The following is an 18,734-nucleotide window of genomic DNA, read 5'->3' as shown; positions in this document are numbered from 1 at the left end:
GTTTAATAAGCATGTTATTTTGAAATGAGGGGGCTGCTTCATCTAATTCTCCAACTCTCAGAAATAATTTTAGAGGGTGTCCACATTTAGATAACTCCCCCCAGGGAAGGAACGGTGAATGCTGTAGCTGTTACAGACTCTGCTGAGTCTGGCACCTAGTGCTTGATTTCTGTAGCACCAGAGACTTTCTCTTACCCAAACATATGCATTAATTAGAGTGCCTTGGGTTTTCTTCGCTGACTGTTACTTTACTTTTCCTGTAGATATATGAGACAATAATGTGGGGAATGAATCTGCAGAATGAAATCGGCTGCCAAAAAGAGCAATGTTAAGAAAAGCCTCTTTGTGAAGTGGAGACTATGGTCATTTTTTACTTCATTGTAAAAATAATATCTTGGTGGTATTTAGAGGTTGATTAGGGCTTTAGTGTTCATGCAGGGAAGAAAAACCCTGATTTTTATGTCTTCTGATGGTTTGTTTAGATGGATCATGGAACTGGCATGTCAGTATTGACCACGTTCTGCTATGATACTCTGAAGCGCAGAAGCCATGTGCTTGCTGCAATATGGTTTTTTGTATTTCTGCCTACAAAATAAAGGTTAAGGCACACCTAAAGTAACAGCAGCAGCCTCAGAACAAACAGTTTATTTTTGGTGGAAGTTTTTAGTTTAGTGTTCTAAGTACTGCTAACATTTTGCGTCTGAGATTTTTTTTTTTTCTCAAAATTGTGGTTTTTAATGAAACAAAATTTTAGTTGGATCAACCTGGAGGTAGACTGGAGCTTCAGACTGGGTATTGATAGTCATCCATTAAACTTTCCAAGTAAACTTCTATATGGTCATAATAATAAAGCCAAACCAAACCAATCAAACCTGCCTTTCAGGCATCTGTTTTATTCATGTATTACTTTACATTGTGATCTGGAGTAGCTGTATGTATGTAACCTGGCCATTTTTTATGTAACTGGCTATAGAGTTCTTTGTAGGGCTAATGTTAAGGACAGTCTGGATTTTTTGTCATACTTCTTGTGGTTTTGTTACATTTCGTGTTGTTTGAGTCAAGGTATGAATTTGTCTAATAACTGCTATTGCTTTTGTCTAATTTTTTTTTAAGGTCTAGACTGCAAGGAACACTTTTTAATCTATTCTTACTTGTTGAAAAAATAAGTTGTTCCTCATAGTCAGGTGGAAAGATGTAAATTGCCTTAGGGAAAGGAATCTAACACATTATGAAATGGTGAAATGTGAGTAGCAATGTTGAAAACAGGCTGGGATGAAGGCTGACGGCAAACTGTAAGTGACTGTGCAATGTGATCTGGTGGCAGAGAAGGCCCCCTTGAATTCTCTCCTGGGCGCTTAAAGATGCGTTGCAGTAAGGACAAAACTTTGAAATACTTCATATATTTACAGTTGCAAAAAAAAAAAAAAAAAAAATTGTGCCTCATTAGATACAATTTTCAACTCTAGAGACTATTGTAAATGTGTTTAAATTTCTATAGCTTGGAGGCAGCTGTTGCAATAAAGTATTGGTTTTCTGGGGTTTTTTGGTTTTGTTTGGTTTCTTTAAGGTTGTGTTCATCTTCTCATGAACACTATTACATACATGCAGACGTAGGCTTTTTTTCGTACCCCTTAGTCCAGCATCAGTTAAAACAAAGGTACTTCTGCGAAGCAGCCAGGCAACAAATGTGGTTGGCTTAGGGACAATTACAATAATGCAGTGCAAAGCAGGCTGGGGTGGCTGAGTGATTGGACTGTTAATAAAGGGACAGAAAAGAACCCTTCTAAGGATGCACTGCTTTGCTGTTTGTCCTAGGAATTAAAGCTACAGAGAATGTAAAAATGCACAGTTTCCAAATTTTTATTTTAAAATGGTTGAGTGTGTCGGGTTTTTTTGTATTTTTTTTTTAAACTGTACTTGTTACCATCTGTTAGTAGATTACTAGGACTTTGGGCTGTTGACTGCTTTTTCTGGTTAGTGAGGAATTAATTCTTTAGTTGTTGGTACAGAAGTCAGATCTTGTATTTGCTGATAGTACTTGCAAGCATCTTAAATTTCTGATGTTGTTTGTTTCAGAAGCTTAGCAGCTCTTGGCAGTGATCCTAGAGCTTCTGAGAGTAATTTTATAACTTCTGAGAAACTTAAGATAATGTGCATTAGTGCAAAATGAAAGCATAGCCTTGTGAGGACTTGCAAGGTTGTTGCAGGCACTTAAGAAAACTGTGACTCTGAGGTCAGATGATAAGAATTTGCTATCTAACTTTATGTTAAAATGTGTGAATATTTCCTATGATGGTTTAATTTCACACGTGAAATACGAAGGTTCAGATGTGTTCACACAAACCCAGTTTTGATTATAACCTTTTTCTAAACACCTGCAAAGTATGATTGTGATTATGTAATACTGTGGATGAGAAATGTGCAAATTAGGTAAGGAAACGGGGAGTTTCCCTGGGTTTTGAGGTTCAGGCTTCTGGTTGGTTGACAGTTTCCAGTTTGCCTTAATTTTACTTGATACTGTATATAGCAAAGATGAACACCCATACAATGATACCTTTGTCTGATTCTCAGATGTGAATGAATTGAAGGAATGCCTTCAGGTACTAGTGAAGGAACAGCAAACTCTCACTACACAAACAGCTACAACAGCTCTTTCAGCTATGAGGCTAAAGCAGAGGCTAGTTATCCTGGAACGATATTTCATTGCATTGAACAGAACAGTTCTTCAGGAGAATGTCAAAGTGAAGTGGAAAAGCAGTAGTATTCCTCTGCCTGCTGTGGATAAGAAAAGGTAATGACACGCGCATGAATAAGTTAATACATTAGAAAAGTCATAATCAACCTGTGTGTGAGAGCTTAATGGGATCTCTTCCTCCTCATACACATTAGCACTAAAGAAGCTCTTCTTATTTCTTAAGATGGTTTTACATGGTGTTATCTGCTATGTAGTTTTCCTCCTTGGCTGATGCTTGCTTATAGTGTCTCTGTTCTTACTGGTGAGTTTTTATTGTAATGCACTGCTGTAAATGTTATTCTTTGAGCTGTAAGTATACTTTTATTGAGGTATTCCTTTTGTTCTACTCAGCTAGAAAGTATGGAGAAGCCTATTTCAGAAATGATGCTGGTGGAGGTTACATTAGTATATCTTTTGTCAATATTTGGTCGGTTAAGGTACATTACAAGTTTAAAAATACAAATACATATAATTTGAACATAGTTTTCTGTAGCTTGGGTGAGAAATGTTGTAATTGAACATTCAAGTGAACTAACTGAATAAGAAATTGTCTGATTACTTTCCCTGTCTAGATAGCTTATTGACCTAAAACCAGAAAAAAAATAATCTGTCAGCTAAGGAGATAAAGAAGTTGTTCAATAGTTGAACAGGGTTGCTGTCTGACAGAACAAGCTATTGAGCCAGGGAAGTTTTTATGTTAGATTGTCTCTAGCTTCAAAAATTAAAGGAGGTGTTTAGTAGATACCATGACTAGCTATTATGGGATTGGTGTTCTTACAATGATACCTTTGTCTGAATAGTCTGTTCTCTGAATTTATTTTTTTCAATTCTGATTAAAAAGCACTGGTATATTTAATGTATCATATATCTAAAAATGCCGGTTAAAATTTTTTCTGTCTTGAAAAAGTCTCAAGTAGTTCACTTTCTTTTGATGTGAGGTGAAAACGAACATAAAATTGTTGGTGTCTTTCTGAGAGGAAGCAGTAGAGAATCTCCTGTTGTTAAGTACAAAGGAAAGCTTACTTTAATTAATGTGATCGTTTGCATTAAAAAAGTTAACAGAAATGTATGCGAGTGCAGTGGGTATTAACAAAAGTTCAAGCTATATGTATTCCTTATGTACACCAATACCAAAGCTGCAGAGAGATTTCTAACATTGACACTTGAATAGAGAGATGAGAAATGACAAAATTGATGGAATTAATTATCAGTAATTGAAGATTCATTTAAAAAGCCTATAAACATAGTTTATGCAGTCCAAATTAACAAGAAGTATAAACTTCCTGAGTGAATAATGAGTACATGAAGTACACTGCATCTGTGTATTTTGAATACACCATTATAATTTCACTCTGAGTAACTACAGGCGTCTTTCTGATGGCAGTCAATTATGCCAGTCTTTTTCTCTGTGAAGCTTTTTGATATTGGGAATTCAATCAGTCGTTTTTTGGAGCAACTTAAATTGAATTTTGGTTGTTGACATTTTGATGTTGGTAACCTTCATTCTTAAAAGGCAATTACAATTCTTTGCCAATAAAAATTGTGTAATATGCATGCATATAGCTAAATTATAAAATCGTAGGACATAAAGTTATACAAATAACTATATTGTAATATATATTTATACTAGTAAATTATATCAAGACAATGCATATATAATGTTATTTAGCCCAAGACCTGTGGGAAAAGGTGTAGAAGGACTCGCACGAGTTGGATCCCGAGCAGCACTTTCATTTGCGTTTGCGTTCCTTCGTAGAGCCTGGAGGTCAGGTGGGTCTCCTCTGTAGCATACTTCATATATTTTTTTTATTATAGGGCAGATGATTCGTTAAAACTTGTGTATATTACATATTTGCATAGAACTATACATTTATAACTGTTGGATTTGCATAATTGTGTTTTATGTTCATCTGGTATTATGCCCAACGATAGTGTGGATGATCGAAGACATCCAAGCCAGTACCAATACTGTGCTGGGGCACTTTTATCCTTAGGAAGGCAAATTGAGATTTCATGAAGAGAACATCTTTTTAATGCCAGGTTTCAGAAAAGTTGGATTTAATCTTCAGACGGGGTAGATCCACTGTACTGCAACACGAATAGTAGCAGCTTAGAAAAGGACATTAGAGCAATAGTGTGAAACTTGTATTTAGTTTGTGTACTTGTCAGCAATTGTCAAATTGCAGAGGTTGGCAGATTGGTCAGCTGTGTCACTTGGACCTACCTGTTTATCTCAGTCTGTGCTGTTTGTTCAGATGGCAGCTGTTCAGCTTACTCTTTGTCTAGCCAGTCCTAGTTCTTTCTCTGATTTCCTCAGTGGATGCATAGTGGGATGAGTTGTCACCTTTCTGAATGTTTGGGTTTTTTTCGTAAAGCAGATAGTGCTTCAGAAGTCTTGCAGTAAAAATGGTCATTTGAAAACAGGGAAGTTTGTACGTATTATTACGAAGTAACTTGTAAGCTTGAGGTTAAAAAAAATATCTGTAGAACATTGTATACAAAAATCTGTATGACATCGCTAAAGTTGGAAGTGTAACTAGTATTACTGTGTTCCTTAGGTGAAGATGCAGACCTGTGCAGTGAATTGTTACAGGAGTCACTTGATGCACTACGAGCTCTACCAGAGGCATCCCTTTTTGATGAAGGGACTGTATCTTCTGTATGGCTGGAAGTGGTGGAAAGAGCTACTAAATTCCTAAGGTCTGTTGTGACTGGGTAAGTTTCTTTTTTCAAGCATTGCGAAAGTAGATGTTAAATGGCAAACTTGCATCTCTTAGCAGCTGATGGTATAAACATATTAGTTTATGGAACATTAAAAATGTTGCTTTCCTCTTCTAATGTTATAGAAGCAAGCAAAAAAATAAAAGAACTGTTGAAGTGATGATCTTTAAATATGATTTAATTACTTTTAACTGTTTAAGAAAAATCTGAATTTGAGTATTCTGAATCACTGTAGATGTACCTGAAAAACAGCGTTTCACTAATGTAAACTGTACCCACATAAAGAGTGATTTGTTAATACAGTATATGTGTACACTTAATTGTGCCTTCATAGTGTAATAAAATAATGCAGATTTTGTATATGGGGGAAAATACGCTCATATTGGACCTGGAGCACTTACCTGCTTCCCCCTGTGATTTAAGGAGGCTTGAAGTTACCCTTTTACAGTATTTAACGTAAATTCTTTTGAATACTGGAACTACATTCTTATAGTGAATATCATAAAGAATATTTGATTTTCACCTGTGAAAAATGTTTTTCGTGTTCTTAGCATGTTTAATAGTGCTATAGAGTAGATAGTGAATCTTGGGGCAATGTTAAAGCCTAGCTGCCACTCTAAAATTTAATCTTTTGTGGAAGGTGTCAGCTTTTCTTGGCTGCTTTCATCACTAATTTTCTGGTTTTGTGTATGTTTAGTCGTTCTTGGTGTGTTGTAGATCCTTTCTGGTAAGCAAATGTATATTGTTTTTAATGGCTACTTAGTTAATGTATATTGTTTGACTTTCAAATAGGGATGTGCATGGAGCTCCTAGTACCAAAGGGCCAGGAAACATTCCGTTACAAGATCAGCACTTGGCACTTGCCATATTGCTTGAATTGGCAGTGCAGAGGGGTACACTAAGGTAAGAAGCATGAGCAGTCTGGTTTTATAACCATTACTGTCTGTTGACATAGTGAGCAGTGGCTGTCTTCAGTTTACATGGCTTTGGGTTTAACATAATAATTGTGTTTCAAAGCATATAAACCTTTTCTATAATACAGCAGCGATCAAAATCTTATGTTGGTTAGATTGAAAAATATGTTTTTGATAATCTGTTTAAAAGGGAAAGCTGTGACATCTGATCTCCCTCATCTTCAAAATGTAGAAAGTGAATTGTACGGATAACCTAAAATAATGTTTTTAGAATGCTTATTAATAGAAGATGTAAATTTCATCTTTCAGCCAAATGTTGTCTGCAGTCATGTTGTTGCTTCAACTTTGGGATAATGGAACAAGGGAAACAGATAATGAGAGATCTGCACAGGGAACAAGTGCACCCCTTCTACCTTTGCTACAGCGATTTCAGAGTATAATATGTAATAAAGACATGCCCAATACTGAGGACGAGATTCAGGTATTTAGGCTTGAATTATTTGAAAGGGGCATTATGTTGGTATCAAATTTCAGTTGGCTGGCTAAAATAATGGTAAAATTATCCAAACAAGATTGGTGGTGGTGTTTTCCATGTAAGATACATATATACACACCACTGTTGTTTGTTTTTCATGTGTATGTTTGAGTTTCTTGAGGTAGGAGGAGGAATGTCATAATATGGCTAGAGGTAAGCATTGTGTTTCAGAGTTAATGCTTTTGTGATAATTAAGTTAGAGATGTGGTCGGTTAACTTTTTCTTTGTATTTGGATTATTTTTATTTAGTTGTGATTGAAAGTAATTGAACTATGACTTACAGTGAATATAATTGAGGTTGGTAAAACATAGTAAATCGGTTTTATTATACTTGCAACTTTCCATTTTCACAGTCTGATTAAATTTTCTCAATGTGTGTTTGGAATTCTCTACTGTAAGAAAAAGGTTGTGCGGAGTTGATTTGATTTCTCTTTAAACTTGTGCAGATACTCAGCATGTCTAAAATGTATATCTTTATGTGTAGTGGCATAGAAATACCTTGAACGTTTTTCTGACTGCTCTTTTTTTCTTTTCTAGCTCCTGACTTACCCTCTGAGTCCAAATGAAAGTTTTCTGAGGTATCTGACTTTACCACAGGACAATGAACTAGCAATTGATCTGAGACAAACAGCTGTAGTGATCATGGCCCATTTAGATCGTCTAGCCACCCCGTGTATGCCTCCACAGTGTAGCTCTCCTACATCTCATAAGGTAACTGTTTCCAATGTCAAATTTAGTAAGATATTTTTCCAAAAAAAAAGTAACTGATTTTCAGTTTGGAAGGAAAACAACTCATAAGATTCTCCAAATTTCCTTTTGGTTTTCACAAGATAACCTTGAGTTGCCTAAATTTGACTGACTTGGGTATCTTTTACTGCATCAGTGCTCTTTCAGTCAGACTTGGAGTACAATTCTATGGTTTGTGAACTATTCTTTCTAATCACAACACTATGACTAGTTCTGCCATATTTTGAGCTGTTGCCTGTGTTTATCAGAGTAAATGCTCAGGACCACACTTTATAAATGTTGGGGGTCTGACATATTGAAAAAAGTGAAAAAGTTAGACTTCCCAGCTTGAAAAATCTCTTGAAAACATACTGTAGATCTTTACAGCTTATTCAGTACCAGACTAAACTGAGTATGTTGTATGTGAGTCCTTATCTATTAGAAGGTATCAAAAATAATCTTTACTGACTACTAGCAGTAATGACTGGCATGGATTTGAGTATATTTGGTGTATAAAGATTTAAAAAAAGTCTGCTCTATGCATTTTATGAAGTTGTGTATTTCAGAATCGGTACTTACAGAATTTCTTATTTTCTAGGGATCTTTGCAAGAGGTCATTGCTTGGGGTTTAATAGGTTGGAAGTATTATGCTAATGTGAGTGGTCCAATTCAGTGTGAAGGACTTGCTAATCTTGGCGTTGTGCAGGTTGCCTGTGCAGAGAAACGTTTTCTAATATTATCTAGGAACGGGAGAGTTTATACACAAGCGTACAACAGTGATACTCTGGTAAGACTTTTAAAAATATGTTCTGTTCTGTATTATTTCATAGTATAAGTCTGCTTCTCCAGCTGTTTACAGTTTCTTTGAAAGGTAGATGGAAACATGCTGATTTTTGCGAGCTTTTGTGTTGTTTTTGAACTTTCAAAAATAGTGGGTTTGATCTCGTGTTGATTTGATGGAATGCATCTAGTTACTGTAATTTCTATCAGGCTAGAGGTTATGAATACAATGATAATTACTGTCACTGGTATGCTGGCCTTGGTAACAACTTTAGAATGTGGCAGATATGAAAGGGATTTTACTTCAGTGATGTAACACTGTGCCCGAACTGTGTAGTTTCTCAAACAAAACTATACTGTAACAGAAACACTTGTTGCCAAGATTGCCTGTACGATAAACAACATTTTCATATATACTGAAGACCTTACAAAGATGGGAACAAAAAAACTTCAAAGCATTGTTTTTGACAGACTTCAATAGTGGATTTGACCTTTTTTCTTTATCTCTTCGCTTCATTAGAGTGCACAGTTTTGATGAAGCCTTAGGAAAACTGTATCTAGCTCTTCTGTGAATAGACAAGTGATGGAAAATATAAGCCGTATTTGTAAGCGTATTGCTTGTGTTCACAGGGACCACAGCTGGTGCAGAGTCTAGCTTCCAGAAATATTGTGAAGATAGCAGCACATTCAGATGGGCATCACTATCTTGCTTTGTCAGCAAATGGTGAAGTTTTCTCTTGGGGTTGTGGAGATGGTGGAAGACTAGGCCATGGGGATACAGTGTATGTAATAAAAATAATCATAACATTTATTTGTTGTGTTCTGGATTCACAGTAAAAACTATTTGGTTGTGTAAATAAGCACATTCAGCATTTGATATTTGTCTGTGTTACTGAACAGAAGTTGCATTCTCCCTGTGTGTTTTTTCTGCCTGTAATATTCCCAGTTCTTTATTAATGCTACTTCTGAAATACTTGTAGATAGAGGGTGTGGTAGTGGATGCACTGTTATTAGGCCTTTTATTTGGGGTTTGGAAACACTGACTCAAATGTCGGAGTGGGGTCATAATTTCCTGTGCATTCATGTTGCATATATAATTCCTTTTTTTCCCCCCATGTTAAACAATCGTATTACTACCGTGCTGTTGTGTAGGAGCAGTCTTCTACAGGGGTATTTTGTAGGTGTATATGAATCTATTGTAGAGATTTTAAGTGCCATCCCCCAGTGGCATTTCCCTATAAAGCAAGGAAGTTACTACTCGAGGGTTAGCAGTGTCATGAAATTAATTGTTCAGGTACAGTAATTAAAAATATTTTTTTAATAATAGACAAATATTTTTTTAAAAACACTTCATTAATTTAGTTGAAAGTAAAATCATAGTTGTCAGACACACCTTCGGTGTTTTCTACGTTGTTGAACAATCTGAACTTAATTTTTGGCTTACAGCTGTATTTATATCTCGATACCTAAGAATAGTAATAGGGTTTGCAGGTAGAATTGTAGCAATTGTTTTCTAACAAGTATTTCACACCTTTTTATTATCTACTCATTGGATTACCTTTTGTGAAATGTGTTGCCTTCTCTTTAAATAGACCTCTGGAGGAACCTAAAATGATATCTGCTTTATCTGGAAAGCAAGCTGGGAAACATGTTGTTCATATTGCATGTGGAAGCACCTATAGCGCAGCCATTACTGCTGAAGGAGAGCTATATACATGGGGACGAGGAAACTATGGCAGGCTTGGGCATGGTACGTTACTTGACATCTTCAAGTAAGTTGTTTGTCAAAGAGTTTAGTGCCTGTCTCAAATAGTCTTTTATCCAGCTTACCTAAAGCTGATTTGAAAATGTGTGGTTGCACATGAATTGAAATAATTATGGGAGGAATTGTCTCAAAACCACTAAGTTTCTATGAGTTATGAGAAAATAAGTAATTGGATGCAGAAGAAAAACCTATGCTGTTCTCTGTTCCCTTCCTTGCAAAGCAAAGACTGTCTTACGGGTTAAATCCATATTGGATACCTTAGAAACCATATGGGAGCTTAGTCATGATGCTCGAATCTGACAAAACAAAATCAAACCAACAGCCCCCAACCCCCACGCAACAAAACACCCAAAAGCAAACACAAAACAACCTAAACAAGAGAACTTACCAGGCCTTCTTTTTTTTGTTTTGTTTCTCACATAACTGCTTTGTTTTGAAGGTTCCAGTGAAGATCAGACCATCCCAATGCTGGTCACGGGGCTAAAAGGACTCAAAGTTATTGATGTGTCCTGTGGGAGTGGAGATGCTCAGACTCTTGCAGTTACTGAAAATGGTTAGTAGCAAAATATCACGTAACACTTTAAGTAAGCTTACCTTTACTTCCTTTCATTCTGAAGATATTTATACTGCAGATGTGCCTATTTCTGGTGGCTTGAATTCTTTAAGTATTTCAAGTTGAAATTCCTTTTGGGGTAATATGTATATGCATTTATACATTTTGCATATAATATACGCAGATATATTTCCATGCATAGATACACAATATATTAATCATAAACATGCAAATAGATATTTCTATTTATTATATGTATTTAAAATACCCATGTAAATATATAATAAATGCACATAATATTACATGTATGTACATGCGCATCTAAATTTGATTCATTGTTATATAAGTACAAGCAACTCATGTTGTCACAACACCCAGAATTTTGAATAGGAAAGTTGTCTGTGTTAACCCACGGGAAGTGCCAAAGAAAGGCTGCATTGAAATTCTTCTTCCCAACGTCCCTAAGCAAGGTGCCTGGGGTGAGACAGACTCAAAACCTGAATTTCACAATGTGAAGTTAAGCCCCAAGGTCATGGCTTAGAAAGTAGATGGTTCTTGGAAGCCAGTTGTTCTTTTAAAATATAGCTGCTTATGGTGATGTGCAGTATTTAAAAGCTAAAAATACTTGCTCATCCAGAAAATGGAAGCCCAGATTTAATTATTTTTTTTTCCTTCCCTCTTGGTGTCCTTGCATGCTTCCATGTCTTATCAGAGTACCTTAGAGACTAGCTTGTGCAAATAGGGAACATAAATGCATCAGAATGTAAAACAAGACTTTTTTTTTTTTTTTTTGGATATGCATGGGTTTACCATTTTTGAACCATAATTTTATTTAATGCAGATGCAGAATGACTTGATTATTTCTAAGTTCCTACATCAGGGCTTAGAATTAGTAGTGTATTTAAAAGAATATGCTAGACAACGGCGTTATTAATTTCATTTTGTGAAATGGTTGAATGACAGGAAATGAAAATTCAAACAGGTTTGGCAGACAATTTGACCATTTGATGTGGAAGAAGATTTTGAAAGTTCTTTTATTATAAGGTGTTATTTATAAGAAGGTAGTCTTTAACTAAACACCATACTACAGGCTTGACTTGTAGTAAATTCCATACTTCATATGGTTTTTAAGAAGGACTTCTTGTACACATGAATTTTCAGTGTATGTTACCTGAACACTTCATGTTTAGTTTTATCAACATGAAAAATTGTCAAATCTTCCTTCTTATTTTTGTGAACAATTAGAGATTAATTCATAACTGCTATTCTTAGATCACAGTTTGAAAATTGTGCTTATTACAGAATCTCAGATTTTTAAAAACTTGCCTATTGAAACAGATAACTGCATTACATGAAAAAGCAATGCAGGATTTTTGTTTTCTTTCTCTTGATTTAAAGGCCAAGTGTGGTCTTGGGGTGATGGAGATTACGGAAAACTGGGAAGAGGAGGCAGTGATGGTTGCAAGACGCCCAAGCTGATAGAAAAACTTCAAGATCTGGACATCGTGAAAGTACGCTGTGGGAGTCAGTTTTCTATTGCTTTAACCAAAGATGGCCAGGTCTACACCTGGGGAAAAGGTGACAATCAGAGACTTGGGCATGGAACGGAAGAGCACGTTCGATATCCCAAACTGCTTGAAGGCTTGAAAGGTAATGACCAGAGCAGGAAATACTCCAAAGTTCTTTCTTGCTGTTGTTGGAATTTTTTACTGGGCACTAATGATCTCAGCTCTAAGAGTGATGGTAGTGTGTACTCTGTCATATTTTATGCTGGTTACATTGAAAAAGGTGATAGTGCACATTTACCCATCTTTCCAGCATTTATAATTTCTAGCAGACTTAGAGACGCTATGTTATGACTACTTTAAGTGCTGCCTGTCTTGTGTTCTCTTGATCCTTCCTGCTTTTCTTTTAGTAGGTTCTCAGAAATGCTTATTTAAAACAGGTATTTTTCCATTGTCATGCAAATAAATATATGTAATATATGGATGCTTAGATTAAGCTATGTGAATGGGATGAATGAAAATCACAGGCAACAAGTAATGTTGTTAAAGGTGTGTTTGTGCCAGTACTTCTAATTAGTTTGTAACAGAGTTGAAGATTATTTCTTGAATTTGTGAGAAACCTGAAGTTCTGTAGTGGAGGATGAGGAAGAAGCCTCTTAGTGCTCTGTCTGTCTTAAAATTGTTAGTCATATATGATGAGTGATCTAGTTCAAAGTAGCTTCTGAACTTATGGCTACAATGTAACTTTACAGTCTCTGTTCATAGATGGAGAGGTCTTTTAATAAACCTTTCCTGATAAAGTATGAGTAGAAGGGATACAAAATAGAAGATATTTTATTTTAAGCCTGTAAATTTTTGTACTTAAGCTGTCTCTTAAGAATCTTTAAATATTTCCTTAGTTTTTCTTTTGCTCTACTCTTCTACCAATCCACTACTGAGGTGAAGGTGGGACTCTTGACGTCCGTAAATTGTTCATAGTTAAATGGGGTTGTGATTAGCACAGGTTTCCTTAACTTCTTCTATTTTTCTCTCAATAATTGTAATCTTTAAGTTATATTTTCAATATTTGACTTTCCTATTAGGAAAAAAAGTGATAGATGTGGCAGCTGGATCTACCCATTGTTTAGCACTGACTGAAGATAGTGAAGTGCATAGCTGGGGAAGCAATGATCAGTGTCAACATTTTGATACTTTGCGGATCACCAAACCAGAACCTGCAGCTCTCCCAGGATTAGACACAAAGCATATTGTTGGAATTGCTTGTGGGCCTGCTCAGGTAAGTTTTTTGTTTTCTATTTGTGAATTACAATTTGTCTTTTGTCTTTCACTGAGACTGTTCTATACACTAATCCTAGTCCTTTCCTGTGCTTGCATGACTTTTCTTATTTCTTGCTCTGAATAAATGAAGGCTTGGAAAAAACAAACTTTTGCAGTTCCTCTGCAAAAAAGGGATGAGTAACTTTCCCTCTGAGTATTCTGAGAAATAACTATTTACCTGTTTTGTGTGTGGTGGTTTTTTTTTTTTTTTTTTGTCTGGTACAGCAATTGAAGAGCTGTCAAGCAGAACATTTAGGCAGCAAAGATAGTGAGGTATCTGGACTGGCATAACAGCACTTTGGAAAATGATGGGAGTTCTTTTCTGGGGTTGGTAGGGTTTTATGTATGTTTACAAGGATGCAAGTGGAGGGTTGTCTTCAACAGATGTGCTGGTATTATTTCTGCAGCTTCTATTACTGTTTGAAGGCAGATGTTAGCTTTACACTCCTCTCTAATCAGTGGCACCTTGTATTTGGGAAACAACTCTTGAACTTTGTATATTGTTTCCATTTACAGAGTTTTGCTTGGTCATCGTGTTCAGAATGGTCAATAGGCTTGCGGGTGCCTTTTGTGGTGGATGTTTGCCCCATGACATTTGAGCAGCTAGATCTGCTGCTAAGACAAGTGACAGAGGGAATGGATGGCTCCTCTGACTGGCCCCCTCCTCAGGAAAAGGAGTGTATGGCTGTGGCAACATTAAACCTTCTAAGGCTTCAGGTACCTTCAGTTTCTTACACATTAAGCAGTTGTTGAGCTAAATGTTTCAGTAAATTGTTTGGATGAAAATAGTGGACTTAATGTGCTTTAAAACATTTTTATTGATTTTTAAAAAGTGTAATGAGTACAGTATCACTTTCTGCTCTGAAATTTGGCAGCTAGTGGCTGTTTTTTTCTTTGTGACAGGATGTCATTAAAAATGAACTACAAAAATAAAATGTAAATTATTTAAGCCTTGTATACTCACTCAGTAAGCCCATACGCTCGGAGTTTTTGAGCATTTCTAAGAATTTTAAATAGTATTTTTAAGAGTGAATGTCCTCTTCAGAATCTGATAGTGGCTGAAGATGTGCTACTTTTCCTGGCATACTGTAGCAAAGGTTGTTCAGAGTAGTTCATAATCTTTCATTATTTGCTTAAATCCAGTATGTCTTTTGGCAAACCAGGATTTCCCTTTAATTTTACAAATTTAAAGATGAAAGTTTGCATCTTGGTCATTGAACTTGAGTGACTCCGGTTGCTCCAGGATTGACTTCCCGCTCTTCCCCCCTGCCTCCAAGTTCACATCTCTTCTTGATTAAAATGTGCTTTTTTTTGTCCTTTTTTTCAGCTTCATGCTGCTATTAGTCATCAGGTGGATCCAGAATGCCTTGGCTTAGGTTTGGGCGGTATCCTGCTCAATAGCCTGAAACAGACAGTGGTAACATTAGCAAGCAATGCTGGCGTTCTTAATACGGTGCAATCAGCTGCTCAAGCTGTGCTGCAGAGTGGATGGTCTGTGTTACTGCCAACAGCAGAAGAGCGGGCTAGGGCTCTCTCAGCACTGTTACCCAGTTCAGGTTAGTCCTAAGATTTAAATCTATTTGTTTTGTGCTTGCATTTCTGGTTCACTAATAGCTTCTTCCATTCTTAGTTTCAGGAAATGAAATGAATGTGAGTCCGGGCCGTAGATTTATGATTGACCTCTTGGTGGGCAGCTTGATGGCTGATGGAGGCTTAGAGTCTGCACTGAATGCTGCTATTACTGCAGAAATTCAGGTATGTTTTGCGGTTCTGTATAAACACAATAAGAAGACATATCAGGTATTTTCTGGAGTTTGTGGATTGATGCTATCCTCTTTTGACCTGCAGCTTGAGCCAGTGTTTGTATGGAAGCATAAATCATATTCTCCTTTTTCACAGAGTGTTTCTTTTCATTGCCTAGAGTGATGATTTTAACAGTGGTAACAAATTTTTTTCTTAAAGCTGTGTAAAACCAGCGTAATTTTACAAAGCACTTTTTACCTTTCTGTGGGATTCTTGAGTTCTTCGCTTCCTTGATTTCACCCATATATCTCCAGCAGGAGTTTCAGCCTTATTTCGTATGAATTCAAGATGAATGAATTCTTTGCAGCATCCTAGATTTCCATAGGTTCCATTTCATACTGGTTCAAATGTTTAACAGATGCTGACTAATTGTGTGTGTGTGTGTGTGTATATATATATATACACATATATATGAAATAAAGGATGAGAAACACTTTGCAAATACTGGCTTCTCCATGAGCCTCTTGGAGATGGGACATACTCTGTACAGACTGCTTTTATTTGCCATATTTATGTATGACTGAAAACAAAAATGTGCTTTTCCCTTGCCTCTTCATTTTTTTTCATTCTTCCAAGTGTTTTCTCCACTGTTGGTAAATGATGTTTATGATGCAGAGGAAATGCATGTATTAAGTTCTGCTTTAACGCATAGTCTAGTGTTAGCATTTTCTGTTGTATTTAAAGACATGCAGGTCCTTTTGATCCTTGACTGAGTCTCCTAGGGGCACATTTACATTGTAGTATAGGTCAGAGATGCTGGAACCAACTTCAGATGTATGCTGAAAGTGATCTAGGTGGCCGCATACAGCATTGCACAGGTTAATTAAACATTGCCTAAAACCTGGGTGAATTTAGTTTCCATAGAGTTCTGTATGATTATAGCTCAGTAGCAAATGCAACCCAGGTTCTGCTGCAGTGGACTGGATTCATTACTTCTATAAATATAGAGTAAACGTGCCTTCAATTGAGAGCTGTTTAGCAGCTACTGGCATACTTACATACTTACAATAGAAATCAATTGTTAACTTGGCTGGTGGAAATTGAATTTGGAGTTTGTCTTTGAAGTTAGTCTACTCTTGTTTACCTTCACACATTACCACCCCCCCGCTTTCTTTTTATATTATAGTTGTTTAAAAACCCCGCACTGGGGTTAGGGAATATACAATACACATTTGGTAGGAATTGTTCTGGTATTGGTAAAAGTAACTTGATCTTGTTACCGTGAATACTTGTTAATAAAATGTTTCATAATCACATTGGCAGTTTGCGTGTTTTCTTTAACTTGACTTACTTTTTTAGGATATTGAAGCAAAAAAAGAAGCACAGAAAGAAAAAGAAATTGATGAGCAAGAAGCAAATGCATCAACGCTTCATCGGAGCAGGACTCCACTGGACAAAGACCTTATTAATACTGGAATCTATGAATCTGCAGGAAAACAAAGTTTACCATTGGTTCAGTTAATTCAGCAGTTACTAAGGTAGTTGCTTTGAATTTGTCTTTTATTTTTTACAAAAGATCTGTTTGGGTGTGTTATGAACTAGTCAAATAAAGAGTGACTAATTTTGGGAATAGTCTCCTGCTAGCATTTTAGCTCCTCAGGATTCATAATACTGAACATTCTTCTAGCTTGTCTGTAGTTTGCTCTTTTATGTTTGCTAAGGAGCACAGTTATATATATCACCTGGTTTTAGAAAGACTTACTGCCTTGCTTTTATGGATTTTGATACTCATTTCTGTACTCTGAAAGTCTGGGCAACAAATATAAGGATAAACATTCAAAAGCCTGTGCTTGAAGTATGAGAATCAGCACAAATTTATTTGGAACTGAATGTTTTGCCCTTTTTATTTAGAGCTGAGTATTTTGTCTCAAGGAGACTGTAGCTGGGGCTGTAAGTGGGGAAGAAACCTGAATTTTAAATTCTTGACGCTGAGAAAGAATTGTGAATGCATGACTAACAGGATACTGAGAACAAAGCTTTTTCTTATGTCAGCTACACCAGTTTTTAATATGTAGCATATGTAGCAGGAAGTAATTATGAGGTTACTCAGAAATTTATTGTGCTTTTTCACTTAATTGTGATAACTATGCAGTTTAAGCAGTACTGAGACTGTTTTGAGTTACGCAGTGTCATGACTTCCATTACAACCTTTCAGTGAAAATTACCAGATCATGTTTTTTTTGTAGCAAGTAATGACAAAAAATACAAAATTAACATGATTCATAAAATACATCAAACAAAATGGCTCCACAAAAACCTTTAACTTTTTGGGGACTATGATGCAAGGGAGCATCCTACAAAGAAGCTTCGCATAGGTTTTTATATATTTATATGAAATTGTAGTAAAAGGTTAACCCATGTTTCTGTGGACTGTCTTCACTAGCAGCTCCCTTTAAGTACTTTACAATATTTTTATACCGATTAGGAACATCGCTTCACAGACAATAGCCAAGCTAAAAGATGTTGCTCGTCGTGTTTCTTCCTGTATGGACCATGAGCATTGTAGCAAAGAGAGATCTGCTTCTCTGGACCTGTTGCTCCGTTTTCAGCGTCTGCTTGTTAGTAAACTTTACCCAGGAGATTGTGGTGGGCAGGTCCCTAATACATACAGTAAGTTATTATTAAAAAAAAAAAAAAGCTTCACCCCGACCCCCAGCATTTCTGTAATACCTCTTACAGGATAGTAGTTTCTTACTTCATCTTCTTGTCTTGTTTATCAGCCTAGTTGCTGAGCCTGTCTGAAAAGTGTTTGAAATGTCTTTAAACTTTTTTCTGTAAAGGAAAATGTCTTTTTGGAAGGTAACAGGATCTCTGTTATCTATAGTAAACTTTCTATATACTTGTAAAAATTTATAAAAATATGTGGTATCTTAATTCAGTGCTAATACTGGGTGGCTGCATTTCAGAAGAGTTTGACAGCTTCTGAAATCTGTGTCTTAAATATGACTATATGATGGTTTTCTGTGCTCTTCCTCCTTCGTATACAGGTCCTGATCTCTTAGGTGTTGGCTCTTTGCTGAAGAAATACACTGCTCTTCTGTGCACGCATATTGGTGATATACTTCCCGTGGCAACCAGCATTGCTTCTACTAGTCATAGGCATTTTGCAGAAGTATCTCGTGTTGTGGATGGAGATTTAACAGGTAGTTTCTTTTCTTTGCTGTCCTCCTTTCCTCCCGTTCCACAAAATTAGGAAGTTAGGTTGTAGATGTTCTTGAAAGTCCTAGATAACTACAAGAGTCAATCTAATCCTTCAATTTGATGGGAGAGAAGGGAAATTCGACGAGGAAGGCAAGAGCTTTGTACTAAAGCAGTAATAGAATGTATTGCTTGTTGATTTACTTCTGTGATGCTTTAAGTGTAGATCTTGAATTAAATGAG

At 36.2% G+C, this 18,734-nt stretch overlaps 1 protein-coding gene across 4 annotated transcripts in view; it reads left to right on the top strand.

Annotated features, from left to right (window-relative positions):
* HERC2 (HECT and RLD domain containing E3 ubiquitin protein ligase 2) overlaps positions 1–18,734 on the top strand; it is a 112,525-nt gene that overhangs the window by 27,903 nt on the left and 65,888 nt on the right. For 3 of the 4 annotated variants that reach the window (XM_080377359.1, XM_080377361.1, XM_080377360.1), the window contains 18 exons: positions 2,572–2,791; positions 4,404–4,504; positions 5,293–5,449; positions 6,248–6,358; positions 6,679–6,850; positions 7,442–7,615; positions 8,229–8,417; positions 9,041–9,192; positions 10,003–10,160; positions 10,615–10,728; positions 12,127–12,378; positions 13,316–13,509; positions 14,067–14,267; positions 14,878–15,106; positions 15,181–15,305; positions 16,653–16,831; positions 17,779–17,963; positions 18,341–18,496. In XM_080377359.1, coding sequence (XP_080233485.1) covers positions 2,572–2,791; positions 4,404–4,504; positions 5,293–5,449; positions 6,248–6,358; positions 6,679–6,850; positions 7,442–7,615; positions 8,229–8,417; positions 9,041–9,192; positions 10,003–10,160; positions 10,615–10,728; positions 12,127–12,378; positions 13,316–13,509; positions 14,067–14,267; positions 14,878–15,106; positions 15,181–15,305; positions 16,653–16,831; positions 17,779–17,963; positions 18,341–18,496 — 3,069 coding nt within the window. The remainder of the gene's footprint in view (positions 1–2,571; positions 2,792–4,403; positions 4,505–5,292; positions 5,450–6,247; positions 6,359–6,678; positions 6,851–7,441; positions 7,616–8,228; positions 8,418–9,040; positions 9,193–10,002; positions 10,161–10,614; positions 10,729–12,126; positions 12,379–13,315; positions 13,510–14,066; positions 14,268–14,877; positions 15,107–15,180; positions 15,306–16,652; positions 16,832–17,778; positions 17,964–18,340; positions 18,497–18,734) is intronic. The other variant, XM_080377358.1, reaches the window with a different exon arrangement.

The sequence above is a fragment of the Falco punctatus genome (genome assembly GCF_963210335.1).
Source record: "Falco punctatus genome assembly, chromosome: 2".
In the NCBI taxonomy this organism is placed as follows: domain Eukaryota; kingdom Metazoa; phylum Chordata; class Aves; order Falconiformes; family Falconidae; genus Falco; species Falco punctatus.
Note: the sequence above shows the minus strand (reverse complement) of the source record. Positions and strands in the feature narration are given on the sequence as shown.